Source organism: Alexandromys fortis, unplaced genomic scaffold (genome assembly GCF_014885135.2).
Source record: "Alexandromys fortis isolate MF-2015 unplaced genomic scaffold, M_Fortis_MF-2015_v1.1 scaffold_320, whole genome shotgun sequence".
In the NCBI taxonomy this organism is placed as follows: domain Eukaryota; kingdom Metazoa; phylum Chordata; class Mammalia; order Rodentia; family Cricetidae; genus Alexandromys; species Alexandromys fortis.
The window spans coordinates 735,577-756,286 of record NW_026068190.1 but is presented as its reverse complement, the minus strand read 5'-3'; the positions used below and the strand labels follow the sequence as shown (position 1 = coordinate 756,286).

The 20,710-nt window shown below is 37.9% G+C and overlaps 1 protein-coding gene across 11 annotated transcripts in view; it reads right to left on the bottom strand.

The window, feature by feature from the left end:
- Positions 1 to 20,710, bottom strand: part of Slmap (sarcolemma associated protein) — a 124,342-nt gene that overhangs the window by 61,926 nt on the left and 41,706 nt on the right. For all 11 annotated transcript variants that reach the window (XM_050129383.1, XM_050129382.1, XM_050129388.1 and 8 more), the window contains exons 2-4: positions 13,611 to 13,758; positions 5,471 to 5,543; positions 1,319 to 1,355 (exon numbers count right to left, since the gene is read on the bottom strand). In XM_050129383.1, coding sequence (XP_049985340.1) covers positions 1,319 to 1,355; positions 5,471 to 5,543; positions 13,611 to 13,758 — 258 coding nt within the window. The remainder of the gene's footprint in view (positions 1 to 1,318; positions 1,356 to 5,470; positions 5,544 to 13,610; positions 13,759 to 20,710) is intronic.

The following is a 20,710-nucleotide window of genomic DNA, read 5'->3' as shown; positions in this document are numbered from 1 at the left end:
AAAGCTTCTGTAAAGCAAAGGACACAGTCAAGACAAAACAACAGCCTACAGAATGGGAAAAGATCTTCACTAACCCCACATCAGACAGAGGTCTGATCTCCAAAATATACAAAGAAAGTAAGAAATTGGTCACCAAAAGAACATATAATCCAATTTTTTAAAAAAGTGGAGTTCAGACCTAAATAGAGAACTCTCAACAGGAATCTAAAATGGCTGAAAGACACTTAAGGAAATGTTCAACATCCTTACTCATCAGAGAAATGCAAATCAAAACAACTCTGAGATTCCATCTTACACTTGTAAGAATGGCCAAGATCAAAACCACTCATGACAACTTATGCTGGAGAGGTTGTGGGGAAAAGGGAATACTTCTGCATTGCTGGTGGGAATGCAAGCTGGTACAACGCTTTTGGATGTCAGTGTGGCGATTTCTCAGAAAATTAGCAAACAACCTTCCTCAAGACCCAGTAATACCACTTTTGGGTATATATCCAAAGGATGCTCAATCGTGCCACAAGGACATGTGCTCAGCTATGTTCATAGCAGCTTTGTTTGTCATAGTCAGAACCTGGAAACAACATAAATGCCCCTCGACCGAAGAATGGATAAGGAAAATGTGGTACATTTACACAATGGAGTACTACACAGCAGAAAAAATAATGACAGCTTGAATTTTGCAGGAAAATGGATGGAACTAGAAAATATCATTTTGAGTGAGGTAACCCAGGCCCAGAAAGACAATTATCACATGTACTCACTCATAAGTGGTTTTTAAACATAAAGCAAAGAAAGCCAGCGTACAAACCACAATCCCAGAGAACTCAGACAACAATGAGGACCCTAAGAGAGACATACATAGATCTAATCTACATGGAAAGTAGAAAAAGACAAGACTTCCTGAGTAAACTGGGAGCATGGGGAACTTTGGGGGGAGGGCTGAAGGGGGGGAGAGGAGAGGCAGGGAGGAGAGCAGAGAAATATGTAGAGCTCAGTAAAAATCAGTAATAAAAAAAAGAAATATTTGGGAAATTCCTAAACAAAAGTTAACTTCAGAATAAAAGATAGCAGCTAATATTACTTACCTCTGGCACAACTAGGAACAGTCAGTCTACTCGGTCGGTCAGTGGTTTACTTGGGTCACAAAAGCTTTCTCCAAAGAAACTATGCATTCCAAATTCTCCACACAGTAAAGGTTATATTAACTACACAGTCACATTTACTTTATTACAAAACAGAAGTTTTTAAGGTAAAACATTAAATAAAAACACTTCAGTGAAATAAAATGTCAAAGTCTGGAAAACAATCTTTTACTACTCACTTTGTCAACAGGACTTGGTAATGGAGCATGGATGACACTGGAAAGTAAAATTTAGAATTTTATCTCATTTCCTTAAAGCAGAGGAAATGGTACCAGAGCACCAAGATATCTTGACATAACATTCATACACTTGCTCTCACATAATTAAAAGAATGTGAATCATCCCTTCATAAACACATGACATTATTTAAAAAATACATGCATAAACCTACTTTTTACTCATTATTTTTCTTAAAGAGAATTTCAATTCCAAAAGGTATTAAACATCTTTTGAGGATCCACTATTTACTGAGTGCTGTGATAACTCCCTTATTTTTTTACCATTTCAACACATTAAAGTACCTTTTAAATCATGCATCTTATTTGTGTCATATAAGTTACCAAATAATAAATAAGTACCCTGTGTAGCAATCTTTAGTTATAGTCTGGACCGGTGTCCTAGGGAAGAACAACTCCAGTTGTGCACACAGTGGCAGCTACTCTTCACCTAGCCATCTTGGGATGGGACCCCAGTTTACATGTGTGTGTGAAACTGAACATAATATAACAAACACAACAACAGCTGACACTAATTTCCTTTGGGGCCTGATAAGGAACTCTCAACAGAAAAGCAGCAGCGGTTAAGCACAGAGGCTCAGAAAATACACCAACTAGACCAAACTGGCTCTGCTTACCAGCTAAAAGGCAAAGTAATCAGGATAGGCCTCATATTCCTTGCCCATACTCTGTTATTTAGCAATGGCACCTATAGTGTGGGCCCTACAGCATTCTTTTAAGTATTAAAAGATATAGACAAGTAGCTTAAAAACGATGCCTTGAATAGTATCCAATCAATTACAACCTTCTACACCATGGGAAATGTGCCCCAAGGAAGGCAGAGTCCCTGTTTTACAAATCCCTATGAGATACTGTATGTGTCCTGAAGGCAGGTAGAGGGATGTAGAGCAAGGCCTATGTCCCCTATACTTCACATCTTAAAAGCAATCTAGTGACAACCAGCTAGAAGGCCGACTGGGTAAAGTTCCCAGACTCAATTAGTTAAAGCTTGTAAATGCTGAGAAACTGACCTGATATGGCATATACACTGGAGGGTTAAGTACCAACAGCCACTTTCTGCACACCAGAATATCTTGCACAGACTTCAGTGAGCATGCATAAATCTTTACAGTATTTATTTGATTACATGTCTGTGTCTTAAGAATTAAGATCAATTCATCCCTGCATCTACAGAGTCTATCTCAAGGCCTTAACAAACTTGGTGCCTACTGAAGGCGTTTTAAAGTTATTCTTTTTCCCTCCATAGAACTAAAATGGATGTTTTAAATGTAAATTAATTTTTCTTGATTGTGAAGGCAATATATACTGAGAATGAAAAATGTGTAACAAATAAAAAATAAACAAAAATGACTCAACCCTAGCACCCAGAAGTAACCATTTTTGTATATACCCTTTTCTTCTGCCAATATGTACACATAAGGACACTGACTCAAAAACCCTTAAAACACATAGAACTTTTAAAATCTGGTTTTCTTAGTGGCCCAAGAAGAAATTCTTCTGTCCTTATGAAATCTCGCTAGCAAACAAATGGCTAAAAAGCCAAATAACACATTCTGCAAATATATTTGTTTACAGAACCTATATTGGATATAGGTGTACTTTGTCTGAATTGTTGAAAAACTTGTGCATATAAAAAGTACAACAAGGAATAAAAACTGCTATTTAGTGTTAGAATTGAAAAGTTATAGACAATTTCTATTTCTGTTGTTAGGAAATTATAAAAATAGAACAGAAACTAAGGAACAATCAGAACTAAATATTGAAGATCTTAAAAATCCTATACACTATTTACACAGTGGACTTGGCATTCTTGATGTATTCAGTCATTTCAACTGCTAATTAAAATTAGGTTACAATAACAGCAGTCAATGCTCATACTGGATTCATTATCTGATAGGTACTATGCTAAGTTCTTTAAATACACAACTACATTTAAGCCACATAAACTCATGATCGGTAAGTAACGTATCTTTATGTTTCAGATGAGAAAAGAAAGAGCCGAAGAGCCACAACAGGTGCAGCCAGGCGTTCCCTAATGATCTGCTGTCGAGCCTAGTCAGATATTCAGCTTTAAAGAACTGTTTGTTCTAAACTTTTCTTCTAAACTTGAAGCAAAATTTAATATTTAATAGCACTTTAAGAACAGGGAAACTCTTTATTAGTAAATTCCCTGCTGTGCAAGCTTGAGAACCTGAGTTTAATCCCCAGAAACCTTGTAAAAAGTAAGGTGCTTCGGCACGCATGTGAAGTCAGCACCTGGCAGGTGAAGCCAGGACTCTAGGGGCTCATTGATCAGCCTTGCTAAGTTAGCAGTTCTATTCCGATGAGAACCTGCCTAAAAACAAGGGCCAGGGCTCCTGAGGATTAACACCTGGGGCTACCCTCTGCTCTGCAAGCAGGCAATGAACACATGCATATAACAAACATTCACACACAGTCACTAAAAAAAGGAGAGAGAGCAGAGAAGAAAAACGAGAAATAGTGAAAGGGTTTGGGGAAACGAAGGGATTTACTGAAAAGTCTTCAAAATGTTTACATATGGCCGACGAGATGGCTCAGCAGGGAAGGCATCTGTCAGGCAACCATGAGGCCTCGAGTTTGACTACCCAGAATGCGTGCGAAGTCAGGAAGGGTGGCGCATGCCCACACCAACGCTCTGTCAGCAAATTGGGAAGTAGAAACCGAAGAATCCTTGGGAGCTGGGGGGACAGCTAGCCTAGGGCACATGGTGACAAACACAAACAAGCTGGAAAGCAAGAACCAACACCAAGGTTGTTCTCTGACCTCTGGCACACATGTACACGAACACATACACATATATGCAAAGATAAGACCCACATATTCTACTAGCTGGAGCCTAAGAACACACAAGACTTAAGCGACTGCTCAAACCCTTTAACTCTCTCAAAAATGGCCTCCTATCGCCTGCAGTCACTAGTCCCTAAGAAGCTGTATGTCTCTGGTGGATTGCTTACTTATTCTATCACTGAAAGCTCAATTTTTGACCCAAAAGACTTTGTTATGTTGAAGTTCTTGAATTTTACTGTAATTTTAATAAAATAAAATTACATTTTAATAATAAACTGTAATTAAAAGAAATGGTATTTTAATTTCAACTGTTTTACGATCTCTGCTTTGCATCACCTAGCCATAAAACTAAAGAGGGAGAAAAACTATGGTATAAGAAAAGCATAAAACATGTAATTCTAACGATTGACACTAGAGACTATTACAGTAAGGGAACCCACTCTTTCTGCTTTTTCTTTCTCTCTTTCCTATTCGCTATTCAGCTTTCCCTTAAACTCTAGGTATTTTGGCATAATCAAAACAATGTAATTAAACCACTAGTAAAAAGTAAACTGTAATAACAGGACGGTCCTTTGAAGCAAGGAAACAAGTATTTAGCATATTCAAGGCTTTCCCTAAATAAAAACAAACAAACAAAAGGCATTAATATTTAAGTACTGCCTAGGACCTTCCATACTTCACAATGATAATCTGTAAAAAGCACATGATGTACTTAAGTTTACATTTTAAACTTTAGTCTTCATGACAGGACATGATATTGTTTCATATAAAACATAAAAATAGGGAGGGGGAGGGAAATGGGAGGCGGTGGCAGGGAGGAGGCAGAAATCTTTAATAAATAAAAAAAAAAGAGCAACAAAAAAAACATAAAAATACAACTTTGGGGAAAATTCTTTTAGCTACTATAAAAAATACTAACTATATTGACATCTTCAAGTTCTGGATGAATATGACACTGACATTAACTTCACAACAGGCGATCACAGTTTGGAAAGCTCTACATTCAATATATATCAAAAAGAAACAATAACTAAAATATTCTAAATATTGCAAAAAACCCAAAAAATTGTCTATTCAAATATACACTGTAAAGTTAAATTTGGAAATAAAACAACCTTTACCTCTGATCCATTATAGTCAAAACTGAAGTATATAATATGCCAAAAAGTACTATGTCAATTTTCTAATATATCACAGTAATCTTGTAGTATTAATGGGATATCATCACTATAAATATTATCAACTAAGATAATTAATCCAAACTTCACAGCACTAGATTATACTCACTCTGAGCGGAGCCGGGCTTCCATACCATCTGGTAGAAAAAGTTTTATTGTGGAAACAATACACCCATGGGTAACTGGTTAAAACAAATAAAATAATTGTTTAAAAATATGAAACTTGGTGGGTCTCGTATCTAAACTTGTATTTAATTCTTAAAAATTATAATTTATAGGAAAGTAAATAGATCTAGTAGTTTAATGACAGTATCTACTACCTTAGAAAAACTTCCAATTCCTTAACAGACAATGAAAAGTCACCTGTCCAGTGTGCAGAAATAGTAACAGGAAAAAAGGGATAACAGTTTTGTCCCAGTTTGCTGACATCACAGCTAGTCTACTCCCTTTGAAAAGCAGTCCTTATCCTTAATTATCCTGTCTCCAATCTGTCTCCCAAACACAGCTCATAAAACTTTAATGTCCTTTACATACAGTTTAGAACATGTTCATCACCCCCCACACACAACCGGAGGGTCTCTCTGACTCTTCCAGTGTACTGTTGCTAGGATTCACACAGGAAGCTCTCCAGGACAGCTTTCATATGGTTATTGTTCCTCCACCCCAGTACTGTTGGATAAAACCACAACAATCTCAATGCATAAGATTCTTCTCACTCCTCTTCCTACTGATGGTTTTGAGAGACAATCTCCCACATACAACAACTATACAGATCATTGTCTTTCACTGAAAAATAAAATGCTTCCTAAAGATTGATAGCTTTGATTTCTCTGTTCTTAGAATACTGCATCATCGATGGCTCAACAAATTTGTTTATTAAACGGACTAAAAGCCGATGTTGGGAGATAAAACACATGGTATAATGATTTTAATAATAGTGTTTACTGTAGCTGTATATATGTCAAAATTCACTGAGTCTTACAAGAAAAATTGGCATATATTTATTTATACTTCAATAAAACTATTTTAACAATAATTATTGCTTTTAGGGGTATAATATGTTCAACAATTACAACCATAGTATCAAGATGGTAATACAAAGTAATGTGGCTGTCATCTGGGAACATACATTAAATTTAAGGAATTTAGCACAGGTCAATATTTGTTTTTATTAACTGATTATATTTTCTAAGAGCTAACACAGATAAAGAACTATCTACTGGACGGTCTTCTCAGTTCTGCCTGGAATAGCCATCATTGCCATTTGGCTTCTTCCTTCCTTTCTAGCCACATTGTCTAAGCTGTTGCCACCAGTCTCTTACACACACAGGTTACATGCAATCTCCAAACATCTTACTGTTTACAAAACATGTGTACTGTTTTACACATCCTATCTGAGACGTCTTTATCTCCTTGGTATTTTTTCTTAAGGTAAGCAGAATTCCTCATGGCCTCTACATCAGTTCCTGCCTCCAGTTTCCTGCTTTGTGTTCCTGCCCTGATTTCCCTGCATGAAATCATGTTGTCAGCTGGAATAATCCTTTCCTAAGCAATTTGCTTTGGTCACGGTGTTTTATCATAATAGAAGCCCTCTTATCTCATGCCTTATCCTCTCCAACTTTCTTCTCCCAGAACCACTTCATTTAGTCCTTTGACTATTGCTGCCAACCGTGCCCCTCCCTCAAAACCACATCCTGTCTTTTGATTCTTCCCTCCTTCTGATCCTAACTTCTGATACAAAGGGGTCAAATAAAAGCAAATGTTCCCCAGTCTAGCAGTTGGATCCAGTGTTTAGAGCCTGATCCAGTGATTTGTGATGCCATTACACAGTTAGCATCTAGATCTTCTTGGCCCCTGGCATTTCATCTCAAATAGGTGGTCTCGCTTAAAGCATTTATGACTTCAACTCCTGTAAGTATGACGAATAAGTTCTCAAAAAAAAAAAAAACAAAAGTGGTGGAAATGGTATAAGTAGCACAGCTATTTTAAAAGAGGAAGAGTATTACCAGGGAAGAGACAAAAGAAGATGATGGGTAAATTTAACCAAAATATTTCATATACATATATGAAATGTCATAATGAAATAATTATGTCTAATTAAAATATGCTAACAAAAAACTTTTCATAAATTTACAACAGAAAGAAAAATAAGTGGGTGAGTTCTAGAGTAAAACTGCAGCACCAGAGCCATCAAGTGCTACTGCGCATTAGGAATTCTACCCATCAGCTAGATTACAGTTCAGCAATGGACTGATACATAAATCAGTCAAGTGAACCAAGGGCTAATACTGCCTAGGCAGAGAAGTGCATGTCTGATTAAGTACAACCAACCCTTCTGTGAAAAGACCTCATGTCAACTAGATACACAGGTGTGTAGAAAACTTAGTAATCTTTTGGATTTGCAACAGGCAAGTATTTAAAGCAATGTGATATGCATGTTTTAATATTTGTATTAATCAACTCAGTACAGTAGAATTTCCCCAAATACAGTGTCAAAAAGTGTTAACCAAAAAGGAACTGGAGGGGGCTGGAGAGATGGCTCAGTGGTTAAGAGCATTGCCTGCTCTTCCAAAGGTCCTGAGTTCAATTCCCGGCAACCACATGGTGGCTTACAACCATCTGTAAGGAGGTCCGGTGCCCTCTTCCGGCCTGCAGGCATATACACAGACAGAATATTGTATACATAATAAATAAAATAAATATAAAAAAAAACTTCAAAAAGGAACTGGAAGCCGGGCATTGATGGTGCACACCTTTAATCTCAGCACTCAGGAGGCAGATTTCTGTGCTTTCAAGGCCAGCCTGGTCTACAGAGAATGTTTCAGGACAGCCAGGGATACACAGAGACCCTGTCTCTAAAGACCAAAAAGGAAAATGGGGGTTTAATGATTTTGTGAAACACTGGATTAAAAGAAGTCTTAATGTTTTTTATGTGTATTAATTCTGAGCTTTCTTTGGGGGTGAGGAGACAAAAAAAAAAGCTGAAAATATTTCTTAGTGGTAGCGCAATTACCTTGCATATATGTATATATGCAAAGCCCTACATTCAATTCCCAGGGCAGAAATGAAAACTTAACAGGTATTTGTACCGCATGAAGATACATTTTCCAGGCTTATTTGACTGCCAGCCTCACCCCTTCACCCTCTTTCAAAAACACTTACAGAGAATCTGATATCATGAAGGCAATACATAGGACAATAATGTTCTAAAGAAGTCTATAAATACTTTAAATATATTTTGCTCTCAAAAATCACCACAAAAATCATTACTATATTTCAAACTCAAGGACTAAATAGTAAAGCATGTAATTTAGGTAGTTTGTCCAGAAAGAAAAGGGAGCATCAGAACACTGTCACATTAAATAGATAAACACAGATATTCTAAACCACATACAAAATTCATCGGTGTTAATATGAAGAACAGATGTGACCAAATAGAAGCAAGAAAGGATGTTTGGAGGAACTATTCGCAATGCCTCCTCAGACACAGGCTACTAAAGATTACAGTAACACAAGCGCTGACAGCCACTGGGTTTCCTTCCTCTGTCACCAACACAGGCCAGTTATTTTGGTTTTGAGATCTATTTATTTTGTGGTATGTATTCGGCCTCTTTTTGCCTCTTTACACAGATGCACCTTAGGAGACCCATGTTCAGGTTGATTGGTTTAAAAGCTTTAGGAGGCCCTGGAACAGGAAAGGAAAACATTGGGGTATCATTTCTGGCTCTGCTTCCAATCCTGTGCTAGTCTATACTTAGCAGTAACCTGAAGGATCTCAAGAAGACTGGCAACAGCAGGAAGGACAACAATAGAATCATTAAAAACACAAGAAACATTTTAAAAACAAGACCTGGTTCAGATACTAATTTTTCTAGACTGTGAAATGATTTTCATTAATTGATTTTTTTTTACCATTTAAGATAAAATAATTGTTAAAAACCTTCTTTAAGTTTTTTACTTTATAAGGTTTCTAATCCTGAGGCTTTAAGAGTTAGAAAAGCAGAGAAAGATAGGTGACTCAAGAGTGCTTTTCTTCTAAAAATTAAATTAACATTCTATCATTCTGCTTTCTCTTGAGAACTGTAGTTTAATCATCAAAAAGCTTTCAACCTTCCACTCCTTTTTACAAGGCTGTATGTTTTAAGTAAGTACATAGGCTTATGTGCGTGGGTATGTACCCATGAGTGCAGTGCCGAGGAGCAGAGGGTATCAGTTATCATGGTGCTGAAATCTCACCTGTGACTGAGTACCTGATGTGGGCACTGGGAACTAAGCTCTGGTTTTCTTTAAAAGCAGTACATGCTCTTAACCACTAAACCACCTCTCCAGCTCTTCAACTACTTTCTTCTTTAACCTTGGGTATAACTGAGGTTTGTTGTGGTTGTGGTTTTTCCCAAGTACTGGAGATTAAATTAGGACTGTATACATACTCACAAGTGTTCCACCAATAAATCACTCCCCTGCCAACCAAGCTATACTTCTACAGGACAGGAAATATGAGTGCTCTTATTCTTTCTCATTATTTACTTATTTTCAGAATGATAAATAGGTTTCTTCTAAGTTCTTAAATAGTCATAAAAAACAATTTTCACTTTTAGTTTTGATGCAAGTTCATCAACTTGAATATATTTAACATACTTCAATACAAGGCTGTTATAATTTGATGTTAAAATGCCTGTCTTTCACAGTAAAAACTCACTCATTTTATTGCCTAGAAGTTCTTTTACTGGGAGGCCAGCAATATTAAATAACTTTACTAATATGACAAGAATCTTCCGGGCTCAATGTGTGTATTCACTGACCTGGACTCAGCAACTGCTGTTTCTCCAACAAGTTTTATTTCTACCTAGTTGGAAAAGTCATTTCTCATTTCTCTTATGTACCCTGAGTGGTATCATTACTGGCTTATTCTTTTTGTTGGCCGTGAGATGTGTTGGTTCTCTGGGTATACCTACTTGCTCAATAAATAGTCACTGAGAAATTGCTGGCTGCAAAGTAGTATTGCTAAGAATAATGGTGAAAACAATGATGATTATGACTAGGTCCTTGCCCTTAAGAAGATCTCAACAGTGAAACAAACAAAAGACTCATAGGTGCTGCAACAAATAAAAACCAACATGGAAATTTGTAGTAAGCATGGATACGGAAGGATACAAACATACACACACACGTATACATACATACATACACACACACACACATATATACAAATATATATATGAACAAACAAAACAAGATTAGAAAGCAGGAAATAGAAGAAAAGGCCAAAAAATATTAGGAATAGAAAAGAAAGCACAAATAAGGAGGACAGCTGGGGACAAGAAGTAAATGCACTCAAGAGGCAGAGGCAGATAGGTCTCTTAAAAGGTCAAGATCAGCCTGATTTACATAGGAAGTTCCAGGCCAGCCAGAACTACAAGAGATCCTGTCTGAAGAAAAAAGGAAGGAGAGAAAGAAGTAGTAAAGAATGGGGACAGGAGAAATGGCTCAGCAATCAGAGCACTTGCTGCTCTTCCGAGAACCTGGGCTCTAGTCCCAGCACCCATATTCATAGGACAGCTCACAACCACCTATAACTCCAGTTCTAAGGGTCCTACATCTTCTGGCTTCCACAGGCACGTGCACATAGGCGGCAAACAGACACATATATGTAATTTTTAAAAGGAGAATGTATAATCCAAGGCCTTCTGAATGCTAGGCCCCAGGAAATGTTGTCTCACAGTACAAGTGGCCTCTCTTTTCTAACAGTTTGAAAGTCCTGGGACTTCTCCCAGAGCTGCCCAATAGTGCTGTATATCTAAATGCACACTACTGTTTAACACTTAAAAAATATATACATGTTTCCTAAATAACTTTGTGAAAATAAACTTTGTGAAAACAATAAATGCCAAAAGAGAAATAGCCAAAGAAATCTGCAGAAACCTGATATTGCAGAAATAATGTTGTACTGATAATTATCCTAAATCTTCTTCAGAAATAGATGGGGAAGAGTATAAAGGAATCTAGAAAGGGCTGCAAGCTGCACTCTGTAATCAACCCCCACAAAACTGCATATACTTCAGCATATTGAAGGCTTTGCTAGGCATAGCTTAAGTCATTTCCTAGAACTGATAACCACATTCTTCTATCAATTAATGCCTAATAATTCTATTTGAGAACCCTAAATCGATAAGCAGAAATTCCTCGAAGGAAACACAATGTAGTCAAAGTCTCTTCTCTGTGATTTATTTACATGTGGGGCTCCACTCACTTGAGCCTATTATGAGCAGCAGAGAGAGTCACCAGTGCTTCTCTTCCCATTGCCATCACACCAAGAGTTCTCTCCTAAGGAGCAGTCAACACTTTACATCAAGATTCAATCTTTACTTTACAACTGGAAATGGAAATTCCTACAAGGTTGGCCCTACCCAAATTCAAGTACCAACACAACTTACAGAGAAATAAAACATAATCTAACAAAAATAGACTACCATTTTAATGGTAATGCAGACTTATGCAGAGAGCTACACACAAAAATGAGTCAGCACACTGCCAAGTGCATCGTACCATGAAAATATCAGAGTCTAATGATTTAAGACATCATCAGATCAGACCATGCACAGAAAAACAGAAGGAGTAACTTGCCAATCTACTGTCCCACCTCTGAATTAAACTAATAAAGTACAACTGCCCTCTCTGGGTTTGTACCAGAAGCGGTTTAACTTTATGAGTCAATCGTTAGAGTTCATAATCAGAGAGTAAACAAATGAACGAGTCAGAGCCAAGAAACTTCAGAATTGTAAAATAAAATAATTTTAGAGAGCAGTTGACATTATTTAGCTAGAGAGCTTGCCATTTCAGAGACTGTAGCACAGGAAACCTTATATTTGCAATCAGTTCTACCGCCTGCCCCCATGACTTTTCCTCTTTCTTGCTGACAGAACTCTGATTCGTAAGGGATAACAATGCATACTCAACTCAAATCATCATTGGTCGATATCAACCATGGCTCTCCTTGCTCTCTTTTTTGTCAGTCATTGGGTTTCTCTGGTAACTGCAGTGTGTGATCTAGTCATGAGGCCAGTGACTCATAAGGAAATCTTAGCTTGGAGCTCATTCTGTAAGATTGACTTTTCCACACGAAAAGGGAGATAAGCGGGCATTTTATCGCCACATTATCTTTTTGCATGGAATACTGGTATGAGGAAAATGATACCTAGGTTTGCAATTATAACCTTCAGACCATGAGGAAGCAAAAGCATTGAGAAAACAATAGGTTAAAAGAGCAGAAAAAAGGATAGTAAAGGCCTTAAAGTCACAATTATTTATATTTAAATAAAACATTTGACATTCATTACATTATTTTTATAGTTTTTTTTTTTAGTTGCAATACAAAATAATGAGTTTACGCCGGGCAGTGGTGGCGCACGCCTTTAATCCCAGCACTCGGGAGGCAGAGGCAGGCAGATCTCTGGGAGTTCTAGGCCAGCCTGGTCTACAAGAGCTAGTGCCAAGACAGGCTCCAAAGCTATGGAGAAACCCGGTCTTGAAAAACTAAAAAAATAAAAAATAAAAAAAAATGAGTTTAACTATACATATGTGTATGAGCAGAAGTCAGTTGCTGACTCAGATTAAATTTGCCCATTGCCCATGCTGTACTCCTCTAGCTAATTTTCCTTCTGCTTTTATGACCAAGTTCCATTATATCATTAAGTCAACTAACAAACTGTGTCCAGACTGCTCATTAAGTCTCAGTAAATCTTGCTATTGATGATGATAAACACCATCCCCATGTTTTAAATTCATCTTAGCGCTGGGTGGTGGTGCCACACGCCTTTAATCCCAGCACACGGGAGGCAGAGGCAGGCAGATCTCTGTGAGTTCGAGGCCAGCCTGGTCTACAAGAGCTAGTTCCAGGGCAAGCTCCAAAGCTACAAAAAAACCCTGTCTCGGGGAAAAAAAACCAATAAACAAACAAACAAACAAACAAACAAATAAATCCATCTTAGCTAGGATGTAAAATCACTACAACCAAGTGCTTCCTGACACAATAGCTCCTGATGTTTTTATAGCATAAAGAAGAATATTCACTACTAATTAACATTTTATAATTTATAACTTTAGAAAAGCAAATAGAAGAGGGTAACTTAAAATTTTTGCTTCATATATCATACTTAAATAGATTTTACAAGCCTGTAATCTTTTATATCACTAATAAATTTTAAAACTTATAAAGAGAAATAACAAGAAAAATTGATCCATACTCATACCTTTGCGGGTATTCTCTGTCACATCTACCCCAAACTGGATAATGTCACCAGAAAGAATTTCACATGGTGGACTTTCCTCCGAGCCTCGACTCAATCTCTGGCTATTTATAAAAGTACCATTACTACTCTTAGTGTCTTGAAGATAAAACTGGAAAGAAAAGAAAAAGCAAAGGGTTAGCAGTAAGAATTTCAAGCTTACTTTTAAAAAAGTGCTGTCAACTTTGCAAACTACTTCAAGAGCAGTAGCAACTGAAACCACTCATTTCAGTTAATATTCAACACACATGAAAATAAAAACTTAAAACTGGATAGTTTGAAATTTAACTGGACATATGGTAGAAACACCTTATAAAACAGTTTGTGTTGTGTCCTCAAAGTGTTAAAACAAAGTTAGAGGACAACCCAACAATCCTAAAACTCCTTGGTATTTATCTAAAATAGTAGAAAGCACAAGTCTTCACAAAATTTGCATACACACACACACAAAGGCATTGTTCATAATAATCAAAACCAGAAACAACTGAAATGTCTATCAGCTGAGTGAACAAGTGCTGCACATCCACATACAAGGTTATTAACTGACAATACAAAGAATAAAAGTATTGATGCCTATAACATCATATGATGAGCCTACAGAATATAATGCAAAATAGAAGAAGACAGTTGGGGATGAGGGTGATGGACCATGCCTGTAATCTCAGCAGGCAGGAGGTCTGTGAGATCAAAGATGGAAGACCCTGTCTCAAGATAAAAAAAAAAAAAAAAAAAAAAAAAAGACAAATATGGACGGGAGGTGCAGCTCAGTGGCAGAGTGCTTCTCAAGCATACGCAAGACCCTGGATTCAATCCCTAGCAGCACAGCAGAGAAGGTGGCAAGGAGAAGCAGCTGCAGCATCACCACAAGTGCCCAACGATCATATATTATATCAGTTCATTTACAGGAAATAGATCAACTGTGTAAGTACATAAAAAAGTATATCAATGCTTGCATGGAACTAAGGTGGCAGGTTGACTGAATGATAGTTTCTTTTAAGAGTAATGGGGAAAATACATAATAAAGGTGATGGTTGCACAACACCATGAATGTACTAAGCAAACACTTTAAAATGTGAATTTTAATTCTGAAATAGTAGCCCATTCCTACAATCCCAACATTCAGGAGTCTGATTTGATACCAGCCTGAGCCACATAGTAGCTCAAGGCCAGCCAGAACAATATAATGAGACCTTAACCCAAGAGAAAAAAGAAAAAGTCTATGATAATAGATATCAATATATTCATTTATAAATAAGACATGTGATAAGTTAAATTATCTTTCCAAAGGTTACAGAGGTGACACATAAACAAGTATTCAAATAATACAACCAAAAGAATATTTTCCCATTATTTCACAATGACTTTGTTTTATTATCCTTTATTCATCCCATAAGTACTCTTACAAGATTAATCACATCAAAGGCTAATAATCTGCTAAAATGTAAAAGTGACATTTCATTTCATTTATTCCCTGAACAATTAAAAACTTGTGACAATTAAAAACTACTATACTACCTACAAATGACTTATTCTATTGGTTCAACAACACACCATGACAGAGCAGCAAAAAAAAAAAATTAAAATTATATAGAACAAGGTTCAGTACTATTCATTAAAACTTTGTTAGAAAGCAAATTAAAATCCATATCCATATACATGTATATGGCTCCACTTCTCCATCTGTAGAGTCTACACACAATTAAAATAAATTATAAAAATAATAAGCCAATATTAACGTATGTTCTTTTCCTTCTGTCATTACTTTACTATATTACTATTCAAAATACACTATGCTATATTTGGTCTCACTTAGCTGGAACATATTATTTATATTACTTGCTCAATTTCTTTTCTTTTTAATCTAATGGCTTCCAAATACCTTAGAATAAAATATAAAGTCCTTTCTGCTGTGGCCTAGAGTTGATTCTGTACGATCTCGTTCCCTCTATGAACTCAGTTACTCCAGGTCTTTCCTTGACACACTAACACACTCATGGCTCCGAGTCTGTACTTGTCCACAGACTGCATTTAGTTCCTTGAACACATATCTGCCCTTGGCAGCTGTTGTAGTTGGTTTTAACTGTCAACCTGGTCAGAGAATCTCACTGTGACATGAGATGGGATCTCTGGGTTACACTGGTAGACGGACATGTCTGTGGGGGGTTGTCTCGATTATACTCATAATGATACAAAAAGATCCACCGTAGTTAGGGCCAGGGTTGCAGAAGTGAAGAAAGCCAGCTGAGTGCTAGCGTGTGTCGATCTCTTCTGCTGGGGTTCCTGAGGCCTTGACTTCCTCACCATGATGGATTATTGTTCCCTGGGCTGGGCTAAAATAAACCTTTCTTTTCTTTGTCAAGAGTATTTTTCACAGCAACAAAGTGTGTGTGTGTGTGTGGGGGGGGGGATAACAAAGGCAGTGAGCTGTCCTTAACAAACAAACAAACAAAAAAAAACAGAACTAAACAATGGTTTTGTACCACCTCTGAAATAATGTTATTATTAGGTCTACACTATACAGAAATCACGATATTTACTCTTAGGTTACGTTAACTAAAGATGTCAACTTGTTTGCAAGGACGGGAAGAGACTATGTTTAAAGCTCCTGATTGCTTTCACAAAAAGCAGAAATACCAGTTTGTCCTGTCAAACCAGAAATATTCTTCTTTATGTTTTTCCTCTTTAAAAGTTTGATCATATCTGAAATTTTTAATGAAGACACTGGCAGATTTATGTTTCCCCAGCACCTTAGCAGTTCTACTGACTCAACTAGTTACTAGGCATTCACCTTGGTGTTAAACAGGTGTATAGAGTCCTAAATTTATTTTAAAAAACAAAACAAAACAAACCTCTGGCTTGAAGACCAAAGTTCCACAATGGTACTTTCATTGTTTTCAGGCTTTAATTCTTCAATTTACTCTTGCTTTCCCAAGAGAGCTTTGAGCTTCCTACAATCATGAATAGATAGTGGTTCCTAACCGAAAGGCTTTCTCTACCAACAATGACTTTCCTAATTTCTTGCTGACCAATGCACAGTCACAGCACTGTACAATTACATTACCCGACTTCACAAGGTTTCTATGTAGATCGACTCTATAAATGCCCACACTGTACATTACTTTCAATGTGAAATATGTAGACACTTGCATTCCTACATAATGATACACTGCTTCTTTGTAACCTTTCAATGTTAAAGGGCTTTGCAAATATCCAAACACCAAAAAGAGCCGAAGCTTCCAAACAAAACACAAGCATAGTTATGTGTGTATCACACACACACACACACGTGTATGTGTGATACCAAATATATGACAGACAACCGCAAATTCTAACTCCATATATAAAAGAGGTTTATTTGTTGATTCCTCAAGACAAGCTCTCCTGTAGCCCAGGCTGGCCTCATTTGCAGATGGTGAGCGTGAACTTCTCATCTTCCACATGCACCACTCCCGGTGTTTTATTTATGGACCAACAGCAACAGCCTCGGCACCACACAGGGGAGTTTCTAATGACTACACAATGAATTCCGTGTAGACTGCAGATTTTGCAAAAATACATTTTTAATCTACCTCAATCATCACCTAAAATGAAGCAGAGTGACCAAGACATAGCCAAAATCCAAAACCCCATGGACAACATTTAGAACCTCAAAACAAAAACAGGGAAAACAGCTTCCTGGCCATATATAGTGCAGCTGACTGGACCTGTGTATGACAGATACTAGGTATCCATTCCGTGAACAGGTTGGAGGACAGTGAAAGGAAAGTTGAAAATGGAAACATTGATCTCAACCTCAATCCAGTAACAATATAAACTTGGTTCCCAATTGAACTCAGACCAGAGCCTTCTTAATGTGAAAAACTAGGCTCTACCACTCAGGCAAACAAGCTCTTCTACAGAAATTCTTGATACCAACCAGCCAGCCAAAGCTACCTTCCAAGACACAGTTCCTCAACGACAGAAAACTGCTTGAAACGAAACCAAAACTGACAACAGGCCAACAAGAGAAAAGATTCAGAAAAAAGGTGGAAAAGGAAAAATAAACTCATTATTTTTTTTAAAACATTTTACAAAAAAAACAGAAGAGGGTGCTCTGTGAACTTGAAAACAAATGATGAGACCATAGGAAAATAACTAGACACAAGACAATAATACAAAACAACTGGGCAGGGTGGACAAAATCTCTAGAAAAGGTAAAAAAATAAATAGGAAAAATTCTACAAGAAACATTTGAGCGATTAAAGCACAATAAACAATGCCTAAAGAGAAATGAAAAACAAAATAGAAGCATTTTTTTAAAGAATCACAAAGACAGGAACAAAGTGACACCAGCAAAACACTAGAGTGGGCAGCTCCAAGCATCTGCCACACAGAAACAGTAAAAGAGAAAAACCCGACAGAACCAGCTTTGCTAGACTCCAGGAAATATGCAGACTTAGAGCAGTGCACAAACACTTCAAATCCAAGTAATGCTAACAGCAAAGTAAGCCAGGCTCGAATACTGCATGTTCTCTCAAATACAGAGTCTAGGTTTTGTACTGTGTGCGTGCGTGTGTGTGTGTGCGTGTGTGCGTGTGTGTGTGTGTGTGTGAATTACGAGGGTGGAAGGATGACTGGGGTAAGAACAAGGTCTGCAAAGAACATAGGAAGTAATGGAGGAAAAGTCCTGGCGTTTCCCTTCCATGGAGAACCCAGACTTCACATGCACTCGAGCATGCATGCTCACACACATATGTCATGACATGTTTATGACAAGAAAGCAGAAGAGGACTATTTGGGGAGAGGAAAAGAATCAGCAGGAGCAGGGAGATAGGGGGATTAATAGGAGAAAAATATGAGCAAAGAAAATGATATACATGTATGAAAATTTCACCAAAAAGCCAATAATACCATGAACTTACTTAAAAAACATGTATAATTTTAAATGACTTCCTTAAAAAAGAAAAAGAAAAAGCAACGGACAATTTCAAATGGTAAGAAATTCTGTGGTATGACTTACCCTTGGCCCGCCTATTCTCCAGAACAGTAGAAATCTGGCAATGCCAACATGCGTTCCCAGAATGGGACCTTGGTACCTGGCTCCAGAGGGAGCAGACCAGACTGTAATCACAAATTACTGTGTATCTGAACCTCGATGGAAGTGATGTGAAGGACAGACACGGAGCTCACCCAGACTAGAGCGGCTGGTACTTCTTGAACAGTGCAAAACACCCATCGTAAGCGGTGCCACCTAAGAAAGTTAGTGACGTTTACCAATGTTACAGATTAATAGAAAAAGCCAACCCTGCAGTCATCTCAATTAATGCAGAGAAGGCATCTGACAGACGTAACAGCTCTCACATAAACACACAGGAAAAGGGAACTAGCGGGCAGTGTCCTGACATGAAAACACACACCTGACCTTCAGGAACAGAAGTAAAGAGTGACAACTTATCTTCAGGGGAAAACCACAGACTAAAGCCATTTGTGTGTGACATGGGGAAGAAAGAAAGGCGGTAATAAAAATAACTCTATGCCAATGAAGAGAAGAGCGCTGGAGAATAACAAAGAGTGGTAGGCAGCTGAGAACAGCTGAGACACAGAAGGACTTAGCAAAAAGAAGCAAGGTGTGTGGCTGTGTGAATGGGGGCAGGGAGTGTGGACGCTGCACCCAGAAATAAGCCGGGCAGCCCTGCTGAATGAAGAAAGACTGACAGTCCTACCTAAAGTATGAGCCCCAATTCCAGGGCCTGTGCCCCAGGGCTGTTTGTCTGTGCTACCCTGCAAGAATCTATTACCTAAAACGGAGCTAGCCTAGATGGCCTGAGAGTCAACAAGGCTGAAGTTAACCTACCACAGCTCCAGGGCGAGACAGTGAGAGGCAGTCTAGAGAGTAGCAGGCTGGAAATGTTCAGGGAACAAGAGGCTCGGCTCAGGCAATGACTACACTGTCATGGATGCCTATGCCTGGAGCCTGGGGACTACCTGTCTAGAGCCACCTGTTTGCCAAGAGGTCACTGCTATAGAGCACACCTTCTTAAACTGTGTTGTGATCCTCGAGGCAACAGCAAAAGGTTCCTTGAAAATGAAACAAGCAAAAGTTATTTCTGCCATTTTGTCTATATATTTATACAAGTGGTATTCTCGGTATTAATGATCATAAAATCAAAATACTGATTCATCCTGCAAAACTCTGAAGATGCTCTAAGTCTTACAGTATCGAGTATTCAGACATGGTACATAAATAAAAACAGCCATGTTACTAATATGTAATTTTGCTTTCATCCTTAACAAATATGAAAATTGCACGCATATCACAGATTTATTTTAAATTAATTTTACAATTTATTCCAAGCAAATGTTTGGTTAGCATATTGGTTCTTGAGTCTTACATAACCATAGTTACATACAAATTTCTCAAGTGGCAAAGAATCAGGTATAGAAAGAGTCAAAACATGCCAGATACTGGAAACCTAGCCAACTACCCAGAGCTAGTGAAGTAGATCTTGGAAGAAAACCTACAATTGCTACTTGACTACACCAGCCTAATTACTACCAAAATTCTAAATATTTATCCTTATACACATGATAAATGTAGTTTGCGTTTACCCTCACCAAAGAAATTTCTCTTTGCTACAGATTCCATTCCAGGAAACTGTAACCATGCAAGTGCAGAGAGCAGGAGGCCATGTGGTGCCCAGTCCCAACTGAGGTGTCTACAACACAACTCCTGCCCCCAACTCTCGTGGCTTACAGTGGAGGAGGGCGTAAAGGCTGTAAAAGCCAGAGGCAGGAAGCTGACTGTGAGATTGTGCCTTTTAAAAATGTCAGAGCAATGTAATGGGTTTTTGATCCTACTGCACGTACTGGCTTTGTGAGAGCCTAGGCAGTTTGGATGCTCACCTTACTAGACCTGGATGGAGGTGGGTGGTCCTTGGACTTCCCACAGGGCAGGGAACCCTGATTGCTCTTTGGGCTGATGAGGGAGGGGGACTTGATTGGGGGAGGGAGAGGGAAATGGGAGGCGGTGGCGGGGAAGAGACAGAAACCTTTAATAAACAAACAAACAAACAAACATGTCAGAG